Consider the following 19,280-nt stretch of genomic DNA (forward strand, 5'->3'; position numbering starts at 1 on the left):
TACTTTTTCAAGATATTTTTGTTCTAATTCTGCCTCACAGTAGATTTGATTATGCAATGAGGCAAATTTTAGCAAATTACTATGTGCATTTTGGATAAATTAGACTTTCTCATTTAAGGAGTCCTGCCTTACTTTCTAAGCAAAACTATTGTTGTTCTAACAAATTGATGACAGACATACGAAGATGCACTAGAACCCTCAGCTCTCAAAAGAGAATATGTAGTAGCTTTGCAGCCAGCAGAAAAAAAGGTTCACGTTTAAGCAGACTTTTGCAGAAATTAAAATGCTCCAATGAATAGTTAAATCTGAAAATCTGAATTAATTTTTGAAGTGTTGAAATGCGTCAGAAATTTTGATCCAGACAAAGCATTTTTTCACCTTTAACAGCTTTGGACTTTTAAAATAGTTTTGTTTAAAAGAAAATAACTTTAAACAATGTCAGCACTCATCCTTAGGATAATCTTGGAAATGGAACCAGTCAAATCTTTTGTCAAAATGCACATTTTTCAAAGCATGACTTATTCTGTGTGCAAGACAGGTTTTTAAAATCTTATTTACTGTTCAAAGTTCATCATTTACAAGCTTTATAAAATGATTACCCTTTTTTAATAGAAGGTTATTTTCAGTAAGTCCTTTAATGAAATATTATTTGTATTAGGAGAAGGAAAAGGAGGGAGACAAAAAAGCAAGTTGTTTTGATAATATTTTGGTTTCTTTTCTTATCTGTCTTTGCTGTTTTTGGCTGAACTACATTGTAGCATTACCTTCTTTATGTTTGGCAAGATATGAAAAAGTTCAACTGTATTTGCTTTGAAGCAGCATGCAAAAACAAACCATTAAATAACTTCTTTTTTTCCTAGTTTAGGATTTTCTAGTATGTATGTATCTCTATATTATAATAAATCTGTTTGAATTTGGAAAGTTCTACATTTGCCAAGTTATTAGTACTTTCCAATGAAATATTCTTCTCGTGCATAAAATTACAATACTGATAAAGTAATATTCTAAGAACTGATTTTCATTATTTATGAGTCATTTTAATTTTTAAGATTTGAGCGCTATTTTAAACTTAGAAATATGACTAAAGGCAGCATTTCGTGCTTTGTCAAATTATTATTCTGGTTTTAAGCAAGCTTTTGCTGAAAAGATACAGGTGGTGCTAATAATTTCAAAATACTGGAATAAAAGCAAATTTAAAGTGCAGTTGCTGTTAAAGCTGCTAAAGGTGGGTTTAAAAATATATATATATTCTGAAGAAAGAGGAATGGCGCTTTTTTTTTTTTTTGCCTTCCATATATTCTGTGTAAATACATAATTTACTTCTTTTTTTTTTCTGTATGCAAGACATCTCATTTTGACATCTCATGTTCACAGTTATTGTACAGTACCTTAAAGCACTATCAGGTTAAACAGGATGGGACCATTAGCTTTGGAGTTTTGGAAATCAATGCAAACTCACTGAAGACAGTTATTTGTATTTGAACACAGGAGGTGTCAAAGGTGTTAAAATATTATAGTAGCTTTCAAATTAAAAACTTTTGATATTTACATAATATGAGTAAAAATTCATAAGACATTCTAATCTTTCACTGTATGAGTTACTATGTAGTAATGAAGATAATCTGTGCTTCTTATTAATAAGCTGTAAAAAGAGGAGAAAGAACTTTTAAACTTTTTTCTTTAGCAGTTCAGTGATTTAAAATTTATGTGACTACCTAACACTTTTTGGTAAGGTTCCTTCTTTGCTTGAACTTGTTTGGAATAACAATCAGGCATTTCCCATGTTTAGGTTTACCTTGGCTATTCACCTTTAATGTGAAATTTTATCCTCCTGATCCTTCACAGCTGACTGAAGACATCACCAGGTATGCATAGTTCATGACTTTAAACTTAAAAACTGTTGGGTTTTTTAGCCTTCAAATGACAGAACTTTTGGGAGGGGTTCTGGATGCCATAACAGATTTGACTACTACTGTAGAATACTTACAGATGTTCTTTTATCAACTACTTTTTGGAATGGGGAAATGAGGAGAGCCATGGCATGAGAGGCATCTTGAGACAGCAGAAATGAATTCAGTTAGAATGAGAGGCCTTTGCTGACATTACAAGAAATGACCTGGATAAGCCTATTTTATGAGTGTCTGGTTAAGAGTGAATTTGAATAGCTTTTCAAGGGATGAAGCTGTGGTGGCAGCTGCTGCTGGGTGCAAGTAAGGGATTGTGGACAAACACAAAGGGGGTCAACACAAATGGCTAAAGGCAAACTAAAAATTGCAGGAAGAAACCATAGAAAGAAGAATTTGATAAGTTGGGATGTGATTTCGGGGGGAAGGAAGGAAGAGAAGGTAAGATGAGAATGATCGTATTGAAAGAAGCCAGTGGTTTATTGTGGGGCTGCTGCTTTAGTATATAGCAGATGGGAGTGTGGAGGTTTGTTTTAAGAGCAAAGCTTAAAAGGTCCAAGGTACTTTAATAATTATCTAAGTCAGGTTGTTGAAAATAATGTTTTCTACATAAACATTAAGTAAATCCTTAAAACATAATGAAACATGAAAAAAAAATCAACCTTTGTTTTTCGATGGTACCCACTGCATGCTAAGAACCTTCTAAATACTAAAAAGTACCATTCTGAAACTAATATAACCAATAGGCAAAGTGTACAGAATTGAAACTTTCCTTTTTTTCAAGAGTTATGGAAAACTTTAAATGGGTAGTTTTAGTTCAGAGTTAGCTAAGTCCATTGTGGCAGGGTATATGTGATTATACATCACATCTGATTAGTTTTCTACATAAAATAAGATAGCTACACAAGCCTGTAGTTGATACGTTACTACAAAAAGTCTAAGACATTTGTGTTTTGGTACTCATGAGAATTTAAAAGAAGTTATCCATGTTTAATTTAAAAATCATTTTCGGTGAGTCAGTTGGTTTTTAAACCACGTGTTCAACTGATAAAATAATTTTTATGATTATAGCTTAAAGGTAGGTTCCTTAAAATTTGAGCTTCACTTTTAAAATAATTTTTTTAGATTTTAAAATTATAGATTTATAGTTTTTAAATTTATACGTTGGGAATAGGTTGTCTGTTGAGATTAACTTGATATATGTGATAGAAGGCTATATACAGTACTTGAAAGATTAAATTCTAATACATATACATGCGTGGTTTAAAGACGACAAATGTGAACTGCTGCACTAATACAGAATTCTTGTGTGTATTCTATGACTTGTTTAGCTAGTGAACTGCAGGGAGTACAAAAGTTAGAATTTTTAAAGCCAAAGGGAAATTTCAAGGGAAATAGTCATCTCGTATTTGTAAACCTTAGATACTTGCAGGCTGAAATTTGAAATGGAGTTCCTAAGTCAGCTTCTATTACAAGCTATATGCATGGAGTTTTTTGGTTGGTTGTTTGGTTTTTTATTGGCACTGGAAATCAGAATTCTTCCTTTTCAGATTATTTATGAAAATAATGCTGACTCTTAAGAATGTGAAGTCAATCTACTATGTGGCAATAATGCTCAAAAATAGAATCACATGTAATGAATTATTAATGCATTCACTTTTTAAAGTCTGTTTATGTGACCACATGTTTGTGAAGAAACTCTGCCATCTTTCCTATATACCTTGCCATTGGTAACTCTGTTCTTGTTTTTGTTTGTTTGTTTGTTTGTTTGTTTTTCCTTTGCCTTGCAGATATTTCTTGTGCCTGCAGCTTCGTCAGGATATTGCTTCTGGTCGACTGCCATGTTCTTTTGTGACTCATGCCCTCCTTGGTTCATATACTCTGCAAGCTGAACTAGGTGATCATGACCCAGAGGAGCACCACAGTGATTATATCAGTGAATTCCAATTTGCACCCAGTCAAACTCAAGAAATGGAAGAGAAAGTAGTTGAGCTACACAGAACACATAGGTGTGTCAGATACAGTGGGAATAAAATAAATCTTCATGCTTTGTCACATTTATGTCATTTCACTGAATCACAGAACAGTTGAGGTTGAAAGGGACCTTTGGAGATCATCTAGGCCAACGCACCTACTCAGGCAGGGTCATCTAGAGCAGGTTGCCCAGGACCCTATCCAAACAACTTCTGAATATCTCCGAGGATGGAGACTCTACAACGTCTCTGGACAACCTGTTCCAGTGTTCAGTCACCCTCACAGTGAAAAAGTGTTTTCTTATATTCAGGCAGAACTTCCTTGTTTTGGTTTGTGCCTGTTGCCTCTCATCCTATTACTGGGCACCACTGAGAAGAATTTTGCTCCATCTCCTTTATACCCTCCCTTCAGATATTTATACACATTGATAAGATTCCATCTCAGTCTTCTCTTCTCCAGGTTGAACAGTCCCAGTTCTCTCAGCCTTTCCTCATAAGAGAGATGCTCCAGTCCCTTCATCATCTTAGCAGCCCTTTGCTGGACTCACTCCAGGAGCAGCATGTCTCTCTTGTATTGGGGAGCCCAGAACTGGACACAGCACTCTAGATGTGGCCTCACCAGGGCTGAGTAGAGGGGGAGGATTACTTCCCTCTGCCTGCTAGCAATGCTCTTCCTAATGCAACCCCGGATGCCACTGGCCTTCTTGGCAACAAGAGCACACTGCTGGCTCATGGTCAGTTTGTCCACCAGGACCGCCAGGTCCTTCTCTGCAGATATGCTGTCCAGCAGGTCAGCCCCTGGCCTCTACTGGTGCATGGGGTTATTCCTCTCTAGGTGCAGAAATGTGCGCTTCCTTTGTAATTTTCTCTTAAAAGTATGTGTAAAACTACTAAAATGAAATTTATTGTTGCTTTGGAAGTCTTCTGCTAAGTACCTAGAGCCTCTTTCTTTCATGTTTTTTAAAAAAATTAATTCAGAAATAGTAGCTTCAGTAAATCAGACGTCAGAAATGAACATTTAGAGAAAATAGTTGTTTATCCCAGCATATGAATTGGAATGCTAGACAACATACATCTACAAATACTTTCCCACAGTAAAGATGGAAATCTCTACTACAGGAATATAATATGCTTTGAAGGAACAATCCCTCTCTAGGGCAAAAAGAGTATTGCTGCCTTCCAAACTGAAGTTTTTCTCCATGACTGAATTTCAGGTTTTCACTGAGTTCTATGATGCTCAATTATTTTGTCAATTAACTCAAGGTTTATTCAATGGTTTTAGGGGCTTGACTCCAGCACAGGCAGATTCTCAATTCCTAGAAAGTGCCAAGAGACTCTCCATGTATGGAGTGGATTTACATCATGCCAAGGTATTGGATTTTTATTTGTTTGTTTTAGGATAGACATACTTACTATTAAAGACATAGTCTATACGATTACTTTATTGAAAAATTTCACTCCCTCCATTCTTAGGTATAAGCCTTTTATCTTTTGGTCACAATAATTATTCAGTTTACAGATCTAACATTCAGAGGATTTATTTTCAGTCTAGATATATTTAATGCGTAGTTATACTTGCAGCCTGGAAAATATATTTTATTCATAAGTGTAGCCAAATTTAAATGTCAAATTTATGATGCCAAGGAGACTTGGGGACACAAAGTAAAGCCTAAAAGAGTCTGTAATTATTTTTGTAATACCATGAGTATTAAAAACAGGGAGAGGGAAGGGGTGGGAGATGGGCCTTTTGATAGGTAGAATCAAATTTGCATTTCTAGTGGGATTTTTTTTCTAGTTAAACAAAAACAAAAACAAAAAAACAAAAAACCCCCACAACCAACCAACTAACCAAACTCCCCCAGCATCTCCCACACATCCAGAGTCTCAAGTCATTAGGAAAATTCATGCATGGTAAGAATATCAGTTCCATATTTTAAAAAGAAGAAAAGCAAGACTTTTAAATACTTGAGAACATTGTTTAGTTCTGCTAAGTATAGAAACAGGTATTCTTGCACACTTGTTTTTGCAATTTTACATGGTCTTCTCCCTGTGTTCTGTTTGAAATATTTGAAGGAAATATACTTATTTCTCTCCATGTACATTAAATATGTCTGTAACATTTATTCATATTCTAACCCAAGTGCAGTGTGGCAATTCACTTGGTCTGAAGCGCTCTAAGCAATTCTCATTTTTTAGTGTTTTTTTGGAACTTCCCTTGCCACGGTGAAGTAGCTGCAAGAATTAGTACTGCTGTTTGCCGGGATCTGTTTGCAGCTTTTGGAGATCTGCCAGTGAAGCAACTTTTTAATAACAATGCGACATCAGCATTTCATATGGTTGATTTGTTGTTTGGGAGGACATGGGGTTCTGCTGTGTTGCTGTGTGGTGGTACAGCATATTCAGGCCTTCTCAATAAGTGCTTGGTTCTGTAGCCTGCTAACTTCAGATCAAACACTGTCAATGGAACAGAATGTTTAGAAACCCTGCCTGCCAGTACCTTGATTGCAGTGACCATGTTGACGTTTTCAGCCAACTATCTGTTGCTTTCTATATCCTTATTGGAAAAATACGTACATGTAAAAGATCACCATGATCACCAACTTGCTCTGATTTTCGTAGAATATTTTAAGTTGGAAAAGCCTCTTTTTTAACTTCTGTCCTTTTAGTATTTGTTGAAATATTCAGTTGCACAACCACCATATTTCCCTTGCTTGTAAGTTGTTAATTTAGTCCCTATTGCCGAAATACTGAAGAGTTTCCCAGAACTGTAGCATGTGCTGATAGAGAGCCAAAGCCATTACTGAAGTCCCAAGCCTTTCCTTCTGCTTTAAGAATCTCACTGTCGCAATCTTTCAGGTCTCAATATGAAACAAGCCCCAACTGCATTCTTCCCTCAAGGTATGCTGGAAATAATTACTTGTTTGGAGTGTTATTAAACTGACTTTTATGAAATTGTCTCTCATGGTAGGATTCTGAAGGTGTGGATATCATGCTAGGTGTATGTGCTAATGGACTGCTCATTTACAAAGACAGACTCCGGATCAACCGCTTTGCTTGGCCAAAAATTCTGAAAATTTCCTATAAGCGAAGTAATTTCTACATCAAAGTCAGGCCAGCAGAAGTAAGTAATGCCTTTCTTCATGTCTTACTACTTTGCAAGAACACTTCTATCCACCAACAAGATGACATCCTCAGATTTTTTCCAGATGTCCTGATAAGCTTATGCTGGATTTTGAGCAGTGTTTCAGCTTGGGAATGAGCATTTTATTTTCCTCTTCAGATTCTACCACTTACATTTGGTACTTACTTGTTTTGGTTAGTGAATGCATACCAATCAGAAAATCCATTTTCTTTTGTTAGTAGATGCCTGTAACTTATTTTTACAAGAAAAGCTAATTACACTGCCACACTCTTACTGTCTGTACAAACCCACAGTACTGGGGGAGAGCCAGCCTCTGTTCCTCCTTTGAATATAATTGTTCACTAAATGTCAAGGCATCAAGTTGTATGGGTGTAACCAAAGGCCTGAGTTGTCCTGGAGAACTTTATAACTCTTTCTGTTAGACAGTGTGAAACTTGTGAATTCATCTTGCTTTTCAGATGCCATAATAAGTTTATGGGAGTCACTGAGGGAGGGGGGTTTGCATTTTGAACACATTTTAACTGGAAATTATACAAAACAAAAAAATGAACCGCATAATGCTCTTAAAATTATACTCAAAAACGTGTAAGGTTGCTTTTACTATAAGAATAAATAAAACAAATTAATGGCATTTCAGAGCTAGACTGAGAAAAGGGTTTAAATTTATTCCTGAATTGCTTTGGGAAGCCTGTGTATTGTCTGCTACTCTGATCTATATGGGTGAAAATTTTAAATGGCAGGTCACATAATTTTTTTTTTTTTCCCCTGCAGCCTTATATAAAAAAAAATGTGCTACTTTATCCTGATATAAAATCGACTGTAGCACTTCAAAACAATGAGACAATTTTTAGATATCTTTTAAAAGTATATTAAATATACTTCCTAGATTTTTTTTTTGTTGAAGTTTCCATAAAAAAGTTATTAGCCCACACAACTTTATAAACACCTTGTAATTTCTCAAAGCACTTTATTTTGTGTGTGTGTGTGCACATAAAGTTCACAAAGCAATTTCCAGACCCTGTTCGGAAAGGGGGTTTATTAAAGTGGAGAAGTCAATGAAATACTTTAGTGTAGGCAGATTTTACATGACATGACAGAATCTGAACCAATACTGATAATTCCTCCATTTCAAAAGGTGAAGTGACTTAGTTTGAAGTCTACAAGTCAGTAAAGTAACATAGTGGTTTTGTAGTTCTCAGACACTAATATATTGTTGTTGCTCTCCCTGATGGTACATAGATGTAATATTTCTGCTAAGAAATTATTATATAATGAAATAGATCAGATAAGATTAATACTGCAATGTGGATTTCAGATTTGTATTAAATTCAGGGAAAATGTGTAGCACAACCTGCAGTACAGTTACTTCTTGCAGTTTAAAAATAAATTCATTGGGCAGCTAGTCAGAAAACTAGCAAAGAACACTAAAGTATTATTGATTTTCTCAAAAGAGTCATTAGTGCAGAAAGTGATAATGTGATTATTACCCTTCATGACTAGTCCAGCCAATATAATTATATTAAAGGGCTGGAAAATCTGATATTTTTGAAATGTTATGAAAGGAGAATTACTGTTTGTTCAAATAGTGGAACTGTATGAACTCTGCTTGCTCGTTAATAGCAAATTTAAGGAGATGTGTTAATTAATTTGTGGATTCTTTCCAGCTGGAACAGTTTGAGAGCACTATTGGGTTCAAACTGCCAAACCATCGGGCTGCTAAAAGGTTATGGAAGGTTTGTGTGGAACATCATACTTTCTTCAGGTAAATGATAATATTCTGCTTCCCCCATTGCCAAGCATGCTCATATCTGTCTTTGGAAAAGATATGAGGAAAGTAGGGAGGATTTCTCCCTTCTTTCCCCCTAATTTCTCAGACCAGTAACACCTCTTGGACAGAAGACACCCTACCAATCATTGATGCATAATTGTTAATTGCTTAGATCTCAAGTTGCATTTCAGGGTGATAATCGTATGGAACTAAACTAGAGACCATATACAGTACTTGCTAAGAGCTCAATTCTTCGGAATGACCATCTACAAAGCGCATATGCTCCTTCAGAAGAAGCTCTCGGGGTTTGGCAGTAACCTTCATTCACTTTTCAGAATCTTTTGCTGAGTATATAAATGCTGACAGCTGATTTTGTGTTTGTTTATAAACTGGGCTGAGTCCACTGTTATTCTTTAAAGAACAGAGAATCATTTTAAAGAACAGAGTAGCATTTGTTTATGTAATAATACATAACTTTCTCTGCATTTTATTCAGTAACTGGTAGGTATGAAACTCTGAACTGGTCATTGAAACTGTGATACCTGCAAGTGAGCAATCTAGCATCAGGCTACAGAATTGTTTCTCTTTCTACTTCCTTCATTCAAAAGAAATTTGAAAAAATCTTCACTCAACTTTTACAAAAGCAGAACCTCAGTGAGGAGTGTGTGTCCCTGTACAGCCTATGAGTCACAGATTTAGGCTGAATCTCTTATTCATTGAATAGGAATTGAATCAGGGTTTCTCATTTCCAAAGTAGTAACTAGAGTATATAAAAAGTAAGCTTTTTCCTTCAGTAGCTTGGGTTTTATTTATAAAAAGCAATTGTATTCTACAATAGATCCAATCTTGTTGCTGCATACTAGGTCTGAGCTGAGCATACCTGCTAGGTAGAGACCTTTAGAGAACTCTGGGAACCTGTTACCTAATTTCTGGGTTCTGACTGGGGTTAGGTGGGAGATGGTTTGTTCAGCACAATAGCTAAAACTGGGGTGTGCTGAGAGTCAAAGGATGCCTGCAAGAGAAATTTCACATGAAACAGACCAAATGAGTTTTAGGGAAAGAGGGTTGGATGGAGAATTTGGCTATAGCTATACCTAAGTATGTTTGGTTCCAAACGAACATCTGGATGTGAGGTCTTACTGAATGTCACAAGCTACTATATATAATAATAGTTGGGATCATATTTTCAATGTGTATTCTCTGAAAACTGTTGAAGCAGGTCAAAATTGGACAGTGTCTTCAATCCCCTTATCAAACACTCAAGGACTATAAATATGCTGTGCGATCACTCTTATGCATGCTCATGTAAGTATGTTTTAATAGGGAGTCACTACATTTTCAATATGCAGTAAGATATATTTCTTTAAAACCTATGTCTTATTTTACCTTTAAAACTTGCATTTTTTTTAACACAGAAATTGGAGGCCATGCTGTATATCATCAATGGTGCAATTCTAGATAAAAATCCTAAATGTATTTCTAAGAATGCAACTTTTGTTTTTCTACATTACACACTAGTAAAAGCAAATCTTTTTTTTTAAATGCATATTTTAGAAAACATGCAATACTTCATTGTGCAGTATGTAATGAAAAAATGGCTGTCAAATCCATTAATTTCAAAAAAATTGGTTGCCTTCTTTATTAAATCTGGAATACTTGTGTCCTCAAATTTTTTTTTCAAGCACTTATGTAATGATTCAAAGTGGCTGATACAAAATGGCATTGAAGTGTCACGCTCAGAAGTGTTGTGCAGAATCCAACAGCAGTTCATTAGTGGAACTGTCTCACTGAACAGTTTTAACAATTCAGTTTTTCACTGAATGTAGAATACATTTGAATTCAGTGTTAGAATTTGTACAGGGATTGAATTGGTCTCTAAATAATTCATTTAGAAGCACTTCTTTTTGAAAAGTTTATGAAAGATATTTTTTCATTTTTGATAGAATTCATTAGTTAAATTTGTAAAGAGATATAGTCCACCACTCCATACTTTCCTAAAATCTGAAACCTGCTTTGACTAATGAAGTCTGTTACCACAAATGGCATGCAATTCTTCTCTGCAATAGAAGGTCAATCAGTTAAATCAGCACTCTTGAAATAATTTTTTGCAGTAGCTTGCTTTGCTAGGCAACTTTATTTCCAAACTTTACAGTAACAAAATAGACCTAAATGTGGAAAAATCCTATGGAAGTCAAAAATCCTAAATTGAGAACTAGCATTTGCAAATATAAAATTTTTCAGTACCTTTAATACTTATTAAATAATCTTTCCATAGAAATTCTGAAATAACAAAATTAATTGGATTTCATTCCAATCAGAAGTAGTTTTTCCTGATCAGGAATGACATTATAACAAGAAATTAAATAACAAATACTTCAACTATTCTGTAAAATCCATATACTCCACTGATGACATCAGACAAAGTCCTCAGAACCTCTCATCCTGAGTTAAAAACAGTAAAATAAATCCAACTCTATATGTCTCCAGAGATAAACAGCAGAAAGCAGTTGCTGCAGTCCAAGATACTGTAGCTTTCTTCAGAGCTTATACGTATTGCTTGCATGTGACACCACAGTAGATAGTATGCAATCCAGATGTACATTTTTAGCTTCCAGATCTCATAGTATGCTTTACATAACATCATAAGATGTTACTTAAAAATTGTATTTTGCCTTCACAATGCTTCAGTTTTTCCTTAAATAATAATTACATTAAGATCTATCTTCATATGCTGGATTAATATATAATTATAATATAAAATTATTTATAATAATATATAAATACTATTTATTATTGATAAATTATAATAAATTATAATATAAATTATTATATCATATAAATAATATAAAATTATTTATCAACATTTGTACATAAGCTATAATGAAAATGACAACTAAAAGGCATTGGATTCATTTTTATTGGCTCAACCTTATAGGATGCCACTAATTTTTTCGAAAAGTAACAGTCTGCTTTAAGAAATACTGTCAGACTATGTTTCAACATTAATCTTTTGATGTAAGCTTAGTCTGCAAATTTGGATCTTAATGAATGGCAGCAGAAACCTGTTTATAACTGCTTTATGATATTTTATTGAAACTTTTGTAATTGTTTTAGTGTCTTTCCAGAATATCTTAAAATGGTGCAAGCATAGTTTTCAGTTATTTTATGTAATTAAGCTTGTAATACAAAAAAAATCTGTTCAATTGCCCTTAATCAGGAAGTAATTAGTTCTCTAGTTGTTTCCTTATTAAAAGATTAAAAGTTTATCTCAGCAGGGTGGAAGATAAAAACAGCAGTTAATGCTGTAGCCTTGCCAAGACTGGGAAATAAAGAAGAGAAAGAACCTTGGAAAAACACTCTAAGCCTTCTTTCTCTCAATGCATAATACACTTGATCTTGGAAACACTGTGCAAAAATTGTCACAAAGATTGCACAAGACTGGTTTACACAACCAATGAAAATGAAGCTCTAGATACTTTGTAATTTTATTATAGAATACCCATGTGCAGAAGGGTGGGTTAGTCTGTCTTCAAAATTCTGCTTTCTTTAAAAATGTGTTTGTACAGATTAGGATATGCATATGCGTCTCAGGCATGCAGGATTTGGATCCTTCTGGCTAGTGCTCTGACAAAGTCATAAACTGCTTCTGTTAGAGAAAAAAGCAGCATTCCACCTCACTTCACCATTCTTTTTGCTAAATATCTGAAAATTCTTCAGTTTTTGTGAAATATCTTTAGAGTGACTGTCACTTTTCAGAACCCACCTTTGGAAACTGTCTTAATGTATGCTGGGTCCGATTCCTCTGACACAGATATTCCCCTTGCAAAATGCTTCAAAAGAGTAGAACAAAGAGTAGAACAAAGTCAGCACTTGTCCATCTGTGCCACCCTAAATACAAGGGGCATAGCAGTTGCTTGTTCTGCTTGAAAGAAGCTGATGTTCAGTGAGCTTCTTATTCTTTGCAAATCCTCAAGTCAAGAAGCTCTTTCTGGAGTAGTGTCTCAGTGTTACACAGAGAATAGGACATGGAAGCTCCCCTCCTGGGTAAGCATGTATTTGCAGCACTATGTTGATCCAGGGAGCAACATCAAAGACCTTTCTAGAGAAGCTGAAACAGGGGAAAGATCCTGCAGTGATGATTGTGTTGATGATATCACCAAGGATGGCACTGGAGCAATCAGTACCCTCTGTGTTGAAGCTGATGGCTCAGATGTTAAAACAGAAAGTACAAACTATGAGGGATAGGTTGAACAGGAGCTTGAAGTCCTTATACTGAATGAAATAAAAGGAAATATAGACAACCTCTCTCTTCAAATTTATGCAGTGTCAAAAACTGGTGGGAAGAAGCAGAGTACATCATAGCAAATTTTGCCAGACTTGTTACTAGGTGCTTTCTCTGATATTGACACCAACACTTGGGTACAAACATACCTAGTTAGCACAGAACCCAGCATTCATAGTACTCATCTGAATCTCTTCTTCACCCTTGCCAGGATATGCTTCTTCCCCTCCCCTCGATATCCAGCATCAACTTACATAAATCTTTAAGTGACATTGTAAAGAAACTGGAATCTGAATATAGCTTGTTGAACTTGTTACTGTTGGGTCACCAACTCTCCAGTCATCTGTGGGGGACTATCCGAATCTCTTTTTTTACTTGGTACCTTCTATGCAGCTTTGAGATGTCATTCCCTAACTTTGAGGAATAGCAGCTGCCTTATCTGTACCTCAGAATATGAGAAGGACAGTGAAAGTGGAATGTGTAGTTACCACCGTAAGTAATGTTCTAAGCAAAAAGATCTAAGAGATATTTTACATGGACCTATAATGGTCTCAGCTATCCATTGCATTTAACCAAGATAGCACCAAAAGATGAGAATCCCAAATACTTAGTCACAGTGTGGAATATGGCATGATTTTCAGCATTACTTCAACTCCAAATGCAAATATCAAATAATATACTTTGTTCTGGAAGTTCTTCTCAGTGCTTCTGGCAGAATACTTTCTTGAGGTGCACAAATCAAGCCTGGTGAACGAAAGCTGTGAACTTTAAAGTGTCTCATTAAATGCATAAAACAAAGCCTTTTCAACTGACTTTTCTCATATTTACTTTTTAGACTTATATCACCAGAACAGCCACCAAAAGCAAAGTTTCTAACCTTGGGTTCAAAGTTCCGCTACAGTGGACGTACACAAGCACAGACGCGACAGGCTAGCAACCTCATAGACAGACCAGCGCCATACTTTGAGCGCACTTCAAGCAAACGTGTTTCCAGAAGCCTTGATGGAGGTATGAAATTTGATGACTGACTTATTTGGTGTAATGATTTCATTACATGATGTCACTCTGATGTGACTGACATTCAAAAATGTTGTCATTATGGATGGCTGGAATGTTAATTAACAGAAGTTTGTGAATTTCAGTTTTTCATGGGTGATGTGATAAATAACTGCTTCTGTTACTTGTATGTCAATTTTAGGTGACCTGAACAGTAAATGAAGTCACTGCCTAAAATACATGGCTCTGCTATGAAAATATTCAATATTATATATTGGGTGTATAGCATCTGTGTTGACTGGTCCTAACTGTTTTATTAGACAGGCATATGCTGTTGATTAGAATTTTTTGATCAGTGGCATTTTGGGGGCTCTAGGTTGGCCTGAGGGCTTCCTCTATACCAAAGAATATAAGGCAGAGCAAGCAGTCTCCTTATTTCTTCTGGTTCTGTATCATTTTGTTCAATATATTGCTATCCTAGTTTACTTAATAGTTACTTTTGTTTAGTTCACAAATTTTCTGTTGAAGTTGTTTGAATAGCTATAACTCTTGTATGGTTACTGGTGTTTGGTCTCGTTGACTAAGCAGGAACACCTTTCAGTTTTCTTTATGGCAAATAGGAGTGCTTTCCAAAGGCAGGTATACCAGCAGTTTGTTGAGAGATGTAGAAGCACGTGTTCCATAAATCTGTATAAACAAATAAAAGGAAGAAAAGCTCTTCAGAAAACATTAAGTGAAGCTTGTATTAGATTCAGGCATACAAGACTTTACTAGAATAAAGGTAACTCTGATGGTGATGTGAATTTAGTTCTGATTAAGTTGCTAAATTTACCTTATCCTTCCCCCAGAGTCTTTTACTTAAGAGTCTTATTCCTGCAAAACTTCATTTTTCTGTGCTGGGACAAATGGGCAGACTATAACATACCTACCTAGTCTACATAGTCCAGCCTTCTGGGGTCCTATGTAAAAATAAGAGGCAAAAGTAGCTTCTTATTACCAGGCACTGATAGCTGGTGATGGGTCCTTATGGCAACCAAAAGACTTGTCACCACATCAGTGTGTTACTGTCTGCATCAGTTTATTTTAGTTCCTGTACCTCTGTAATTTAGAAACAACTTGGAATTCTTCACAACTCTCAGAGATTGCCTCAGCAATTTTAGGGGATCCCTTGTACATCATCTGCGTGTGTGTGTGCATGTGTGTTCATGCCTGAACTTTCACCCTTATGGAGCTCTCACAGTCATAATTTTGAGCAAAAGTCAAACTTTGCTCTTCGTTGGTCTTGTTTGTTTCCCTTAATCAACTTTGGTTTCGTCTCAAATGAGCCAAAGTGCTAGAAAGGATTGATTCGTTCATTTTGTTGTTATTTTTGGTTGGTGGTGGGTTTTTGAGGGGAAGGTGCTTGTTCTGTGTATTGCATGTACACATACTGCACCTATATGACACATTGTGTAAAACATGAAATACAAGTTGAATGTGTAAAGTTCTGTATAACAGCAGTGCTGTGATGTCTTTGCTCTTATTGTAATAGCTGATTTCAGAGGGACTGACAAAATGATACTACTCATTTAAAAAGTATGTGTCTTAATGCAGCCTAAAGTGATTTTCCCTAGTATTATAAAGTAAAATGAATAAAAATTATGTTACATTTGTTGCAACTTTTTTGCTTCAAACTCTGCCAGACATCTTTTCTCAAAAATTTTGTGTTCAGAAGTTGCATATAGTGAACTCTGAATTCTCACATCACCGTATGCCTGCTAATCATCATTCTGTTTCACAAATGTATGTTACGTGTATCCAGTGAGGCATGCATAGTCATTTTTTTCCAGTTATATACAAGTGAAAAATATAGCTGTTCATTTAAAATGCTTGAGGAGAGGAAACATGAAATTAGTATCCTAGGCAAGTTCAAAGAGAAGATAATTCTTATAGTAGCTTGCCCAGGAAAAAAGCAGACTCTTAACTCTTCTGGAAACACTGCTTTGGTATTCTCAGCTATTTCCAGCAGCATTTAAGGCAGCTTGGTGGTGTTGCCATCTGCAGGCCATAACAGTTTCAATTACGTTCATTCAAAATCAAACTTAACTATTTTGTTCTTTCTTCAGCTAGTAGTCCAGATGTAGGTTCATACTGTGCACCTACCTATGTACTGCCACTTGAAACTGGAGAAATCTTGTAGAGGGTGTGCTTGCTCCCTGCCTCTCCTTTGTGGGCACGCAAAGGAAAGCCTGTCCAGTGCCATTTCAGTTCCTCCTATCTACTGAGCTGAGTACTTCATCTCTGCAAGGGTTACTCTCTTCCCCACCCCTACCCCTGGTTTTTAGAGGGACCTCAAAATGCTGGAGAAATGGGCTGACAGGACCCTTACAACATTCAGCAAAGGGAATTGCAAAGTCCTGCTGCACCTGTGCAGGAATAACCCCTAACCCCAGTACAGGCTGGGGCCGATTGGCTGCAGAGCAGCTTTGCGGAGCAAGAACCTGGAGGTCCTGGTGGACAAGTTGAACATGAGTCAATAGCAAAGTTTTCTTACAGCAAAGAAAGCCAACCATATACTGGGCTATATTAGCAAGAATGTAGCCAGCTAATCAAGGGAAATGATTATTCCCCTCTACTCAGCACTTGTGAGGCCACATCTGAGTACTGTGTTCAGCTTTGGGCCCCCCATATAAGACAGACATTGACATGGAGTGAGTCTAGTGAAGGGCCACCAAGCTGGTCAGATGGCTGGGGGCACATGACATGAGAGGCTGAGGGAATTGGAGTTGTTCAGCCTTAGGAGGAGAAGGCTAAAGGGAGATATATTGCTGTCTACAGCTACATAATGGAAAGGTATAGAGAAGATGGAGCCAGTCTCTTCTGAGAGGTTCCCAGTGATAAGACAACAGGCAATGAATGCAAGTTGTGACACAGGAAATTTCAGTTGGAAGTAAGAAAAATTTTATTTCAAAAGATACTGAAGATGCTCAAAACTCCACTGGACATGTTCCTGAGCAACCTGGTCTCACTGGACCTGTTTTGAGCAGGGAGTTGAACTAGCTAACCTCCAGAGGTCCCTTCCGACCTAAATTATTCTGTGATTCATCAAAATTTACTCTTGCCCTTGTGGTCCTTGAGAGGGACATTATACCCATCAAATGTTCCATTTGCCATCCAAGGAGGGATCAGAAGCTTAAGTTGCAGAACTTACTACTTAAGCTCTGAAACCTAACATCCAGGAGCCTACGGTTGCCGTTAGCTAACCTTGGCCTCTCAGCACCATACGTGAGAATCTCTGGCATAGAGCTGGCTGGGACTATTTTTAAAAGAGGACATCCCTCAGAGATGCTCAGAGACACCTCTCCTTCTCAACTCTCCGCACTTTGGCTTTGTAAAGTCAAGACCTCTTGGGCCTATGGAGGTACTACAGGAGATTGCTAAAAGAATGAAGTTTGTGTCAAAGTTGTACTTATTATCACTTCCTAATTTAATGGATTTTCCAGGGCTTCATTACTACTTCATTACTAGTATTTTGATTGAGCCAGACTTTCTTATTTAAAAAAAAAAAAAAATTGTCCTGCCATTAATCCTGTTATGTTGAACCAAATAGGAGAAAAAACTGATCTAAGGTGTTTCACTCTCTTGTGGTTTGATTACATTGAAGTTTATATATTCAGTATTTCCATGTAATTTCCTCCTTTCATTATTTGCTAGCATAAAGGGAAAAAGTCTTTCTTTCATTGAACTGTTGTTTCTACAATGCTAATTTTGCTAAGGTTCTGCAGCAAAAATACTATGACAGTTATATGCATAGGTATTTCTGTACTGCATTAAAACAATTCTCTTAAAATAGTGAATCTCACAAAACTATTTCATGTGTGGCGTGCTTTTTTGTTGTGGTGGTTTGCACTGTCACAAGAATAATATCTTCAAATTGCCTTCCAAGAACAATCAAAAACTTGATATACCCACAATATCAGTCAAGTAGATATTTAAATGACATGTAATTACTTGCATGGTAAGTGCACATTATATAGCAAGAGCATTATATAATAAGAGGCTGAAAAACACTGTACTCCTCAGTAACTAGCCTGTATTCCTCATGACTGACATCACCATAAAATCATTTTGTTAAGAAGTCTTGAAAATAAAATTTTCCAACTTACCCCAATTAACTAAAATTATTTTGTTCTTTAATAGCTCCCATAGGTATCTCAGACCAAAGTCTGCTAAGAGACTTCCCTACTGCCCAAGGGGGGCCTGCTGGAGATAAAGTCATTGACATTGAAGGTGTTGGTCAGGACAAGTTAAAAGAAGGCAGCAGAGAAGAAAATGGAAGCCCCGTCAAAACTCCACAGTTAGAATTGATTCAGGATGGAAAGGTATGGCTGACTTTCACACCAAAGTTCTTGTTAATGAGGTGTGCGTGTATGTAGTTATTTAGTGCCTGTCACTTCAGAGAGTTGTACGGAACACCGTATTAAATATTTAAGGATAACTTTCAAATATTTTTTTTATGTTTAACTTAATGCATGTGTATACAAGACAAAGAGAATGAAAACTTGTGTGGCATTGATTCTTTCTAGGGTTTTCTCTTTTATTGTTACTAATTTAATATGATATCTCAGTAAGGTTACATGAGTTCATGAAAAAATGTTCCAAAGGATAAGTAAGAATTTATTCAATTCTTTCTCAGTTTGTTCAGACTTAAAAAAAAAAAAAAAAAAAAAAAAGTTGCTAGCGTATCCACAGTTGTGTACATTCTATAAAGTTGGGTATATTGTGACTGTTTTTAAGTAATTATGATAGATAGCAATATTCTTGGTTTAGTAGGCATTGCAGAAATATTTCGTCTGTTAAAAATTACCATATTGAACTGAAGTATAGATTTTTGGGGGGGAAAGTTAAGTAGTTTTGTAGTCTGTTTCTGTTGCAAAAACAACAATTTACTTGTTTGTTGGAGTTACTGAGGGAATAGGTCACAAATTTAAACTTGGATCTTGTATGCTTTCATATAAAAATTACCATGCAAAATGTCAGCTAAAACCTTGGAGTGTGGTTATAATCTCCTGCTTTTCTTTTAGATATTAATCTGTTTGTTTGGGTTTTTTGCTGGCAGTTCTTCAAAACTTTTTCTTTCATATTTAAAAAGTAATTTTGTTTTTGAACACTTTTTCAAGTTATCCATCTGATTCTTAGGGATGAAATTTGGACTGCTGAGTTTCTTGTGCAATTC

At 35.9% G+C, this 19,280-nt stretch overlaps 1 protein-coding gene across 10 annotated transcripts in view; it reads left to right on the forward strand.

Annotated features, from left to right (window-relative positions):
- The window catches only part of EPB41L2 (erythrocyte membrane protein band 4.1 like 2), a 124,687-nt gene that overhangs the window by 85,362 nt on the left and 20,045 nt on the right, over positions 1-19,280 (forward strand). For all 10 annotated transcript variants that reach the window (XM_067293724.1, XM_067293732.1, XM_067293733.1 and 7 more), the window contains 7 exons: positions 1,790-1,865; positions 3,695-3,913; positions 5,160-5,247; positions 6,846-6,998; positions 8,684-8,781; positions 13,905-14,077; positions 18,245-18,426. In XM_067293724.1, coding sequence (XP_067149825.1) covers positions 1,790-1,865; positions 3,695-3,913; positions 5,160-5,247; positions 6,846-6,998; positions 8,684-8,781; positions 13,905-14,077; positions 18,245-18,426 — 989 coding nt within the window. The remainder of the gene's footprint in view (positions 1-1,789; positions 1,866-3,694; positions 3,914-5,159; positions 5,248-6,845; positions 6,999-8,683; positions 8,782-13,904; positions 14,078-18,244; positions 18,427-19,280) is intronic.

Source organism: Apteryx mantelli, chromosome 3 (genome assembly GCF_036417845.1).
Source record: "Apteryx mantelli isolate bAptMan1 chromosome 3, bAptMan1.hap1, whole genome shotgun sequence".
NCBI classification, from domain to species: Eukaryota; Metazoa; Chordata; class Aves; order Apterygiformes; family Apterygidae; genus Apteryx; species Apteryx mantelli.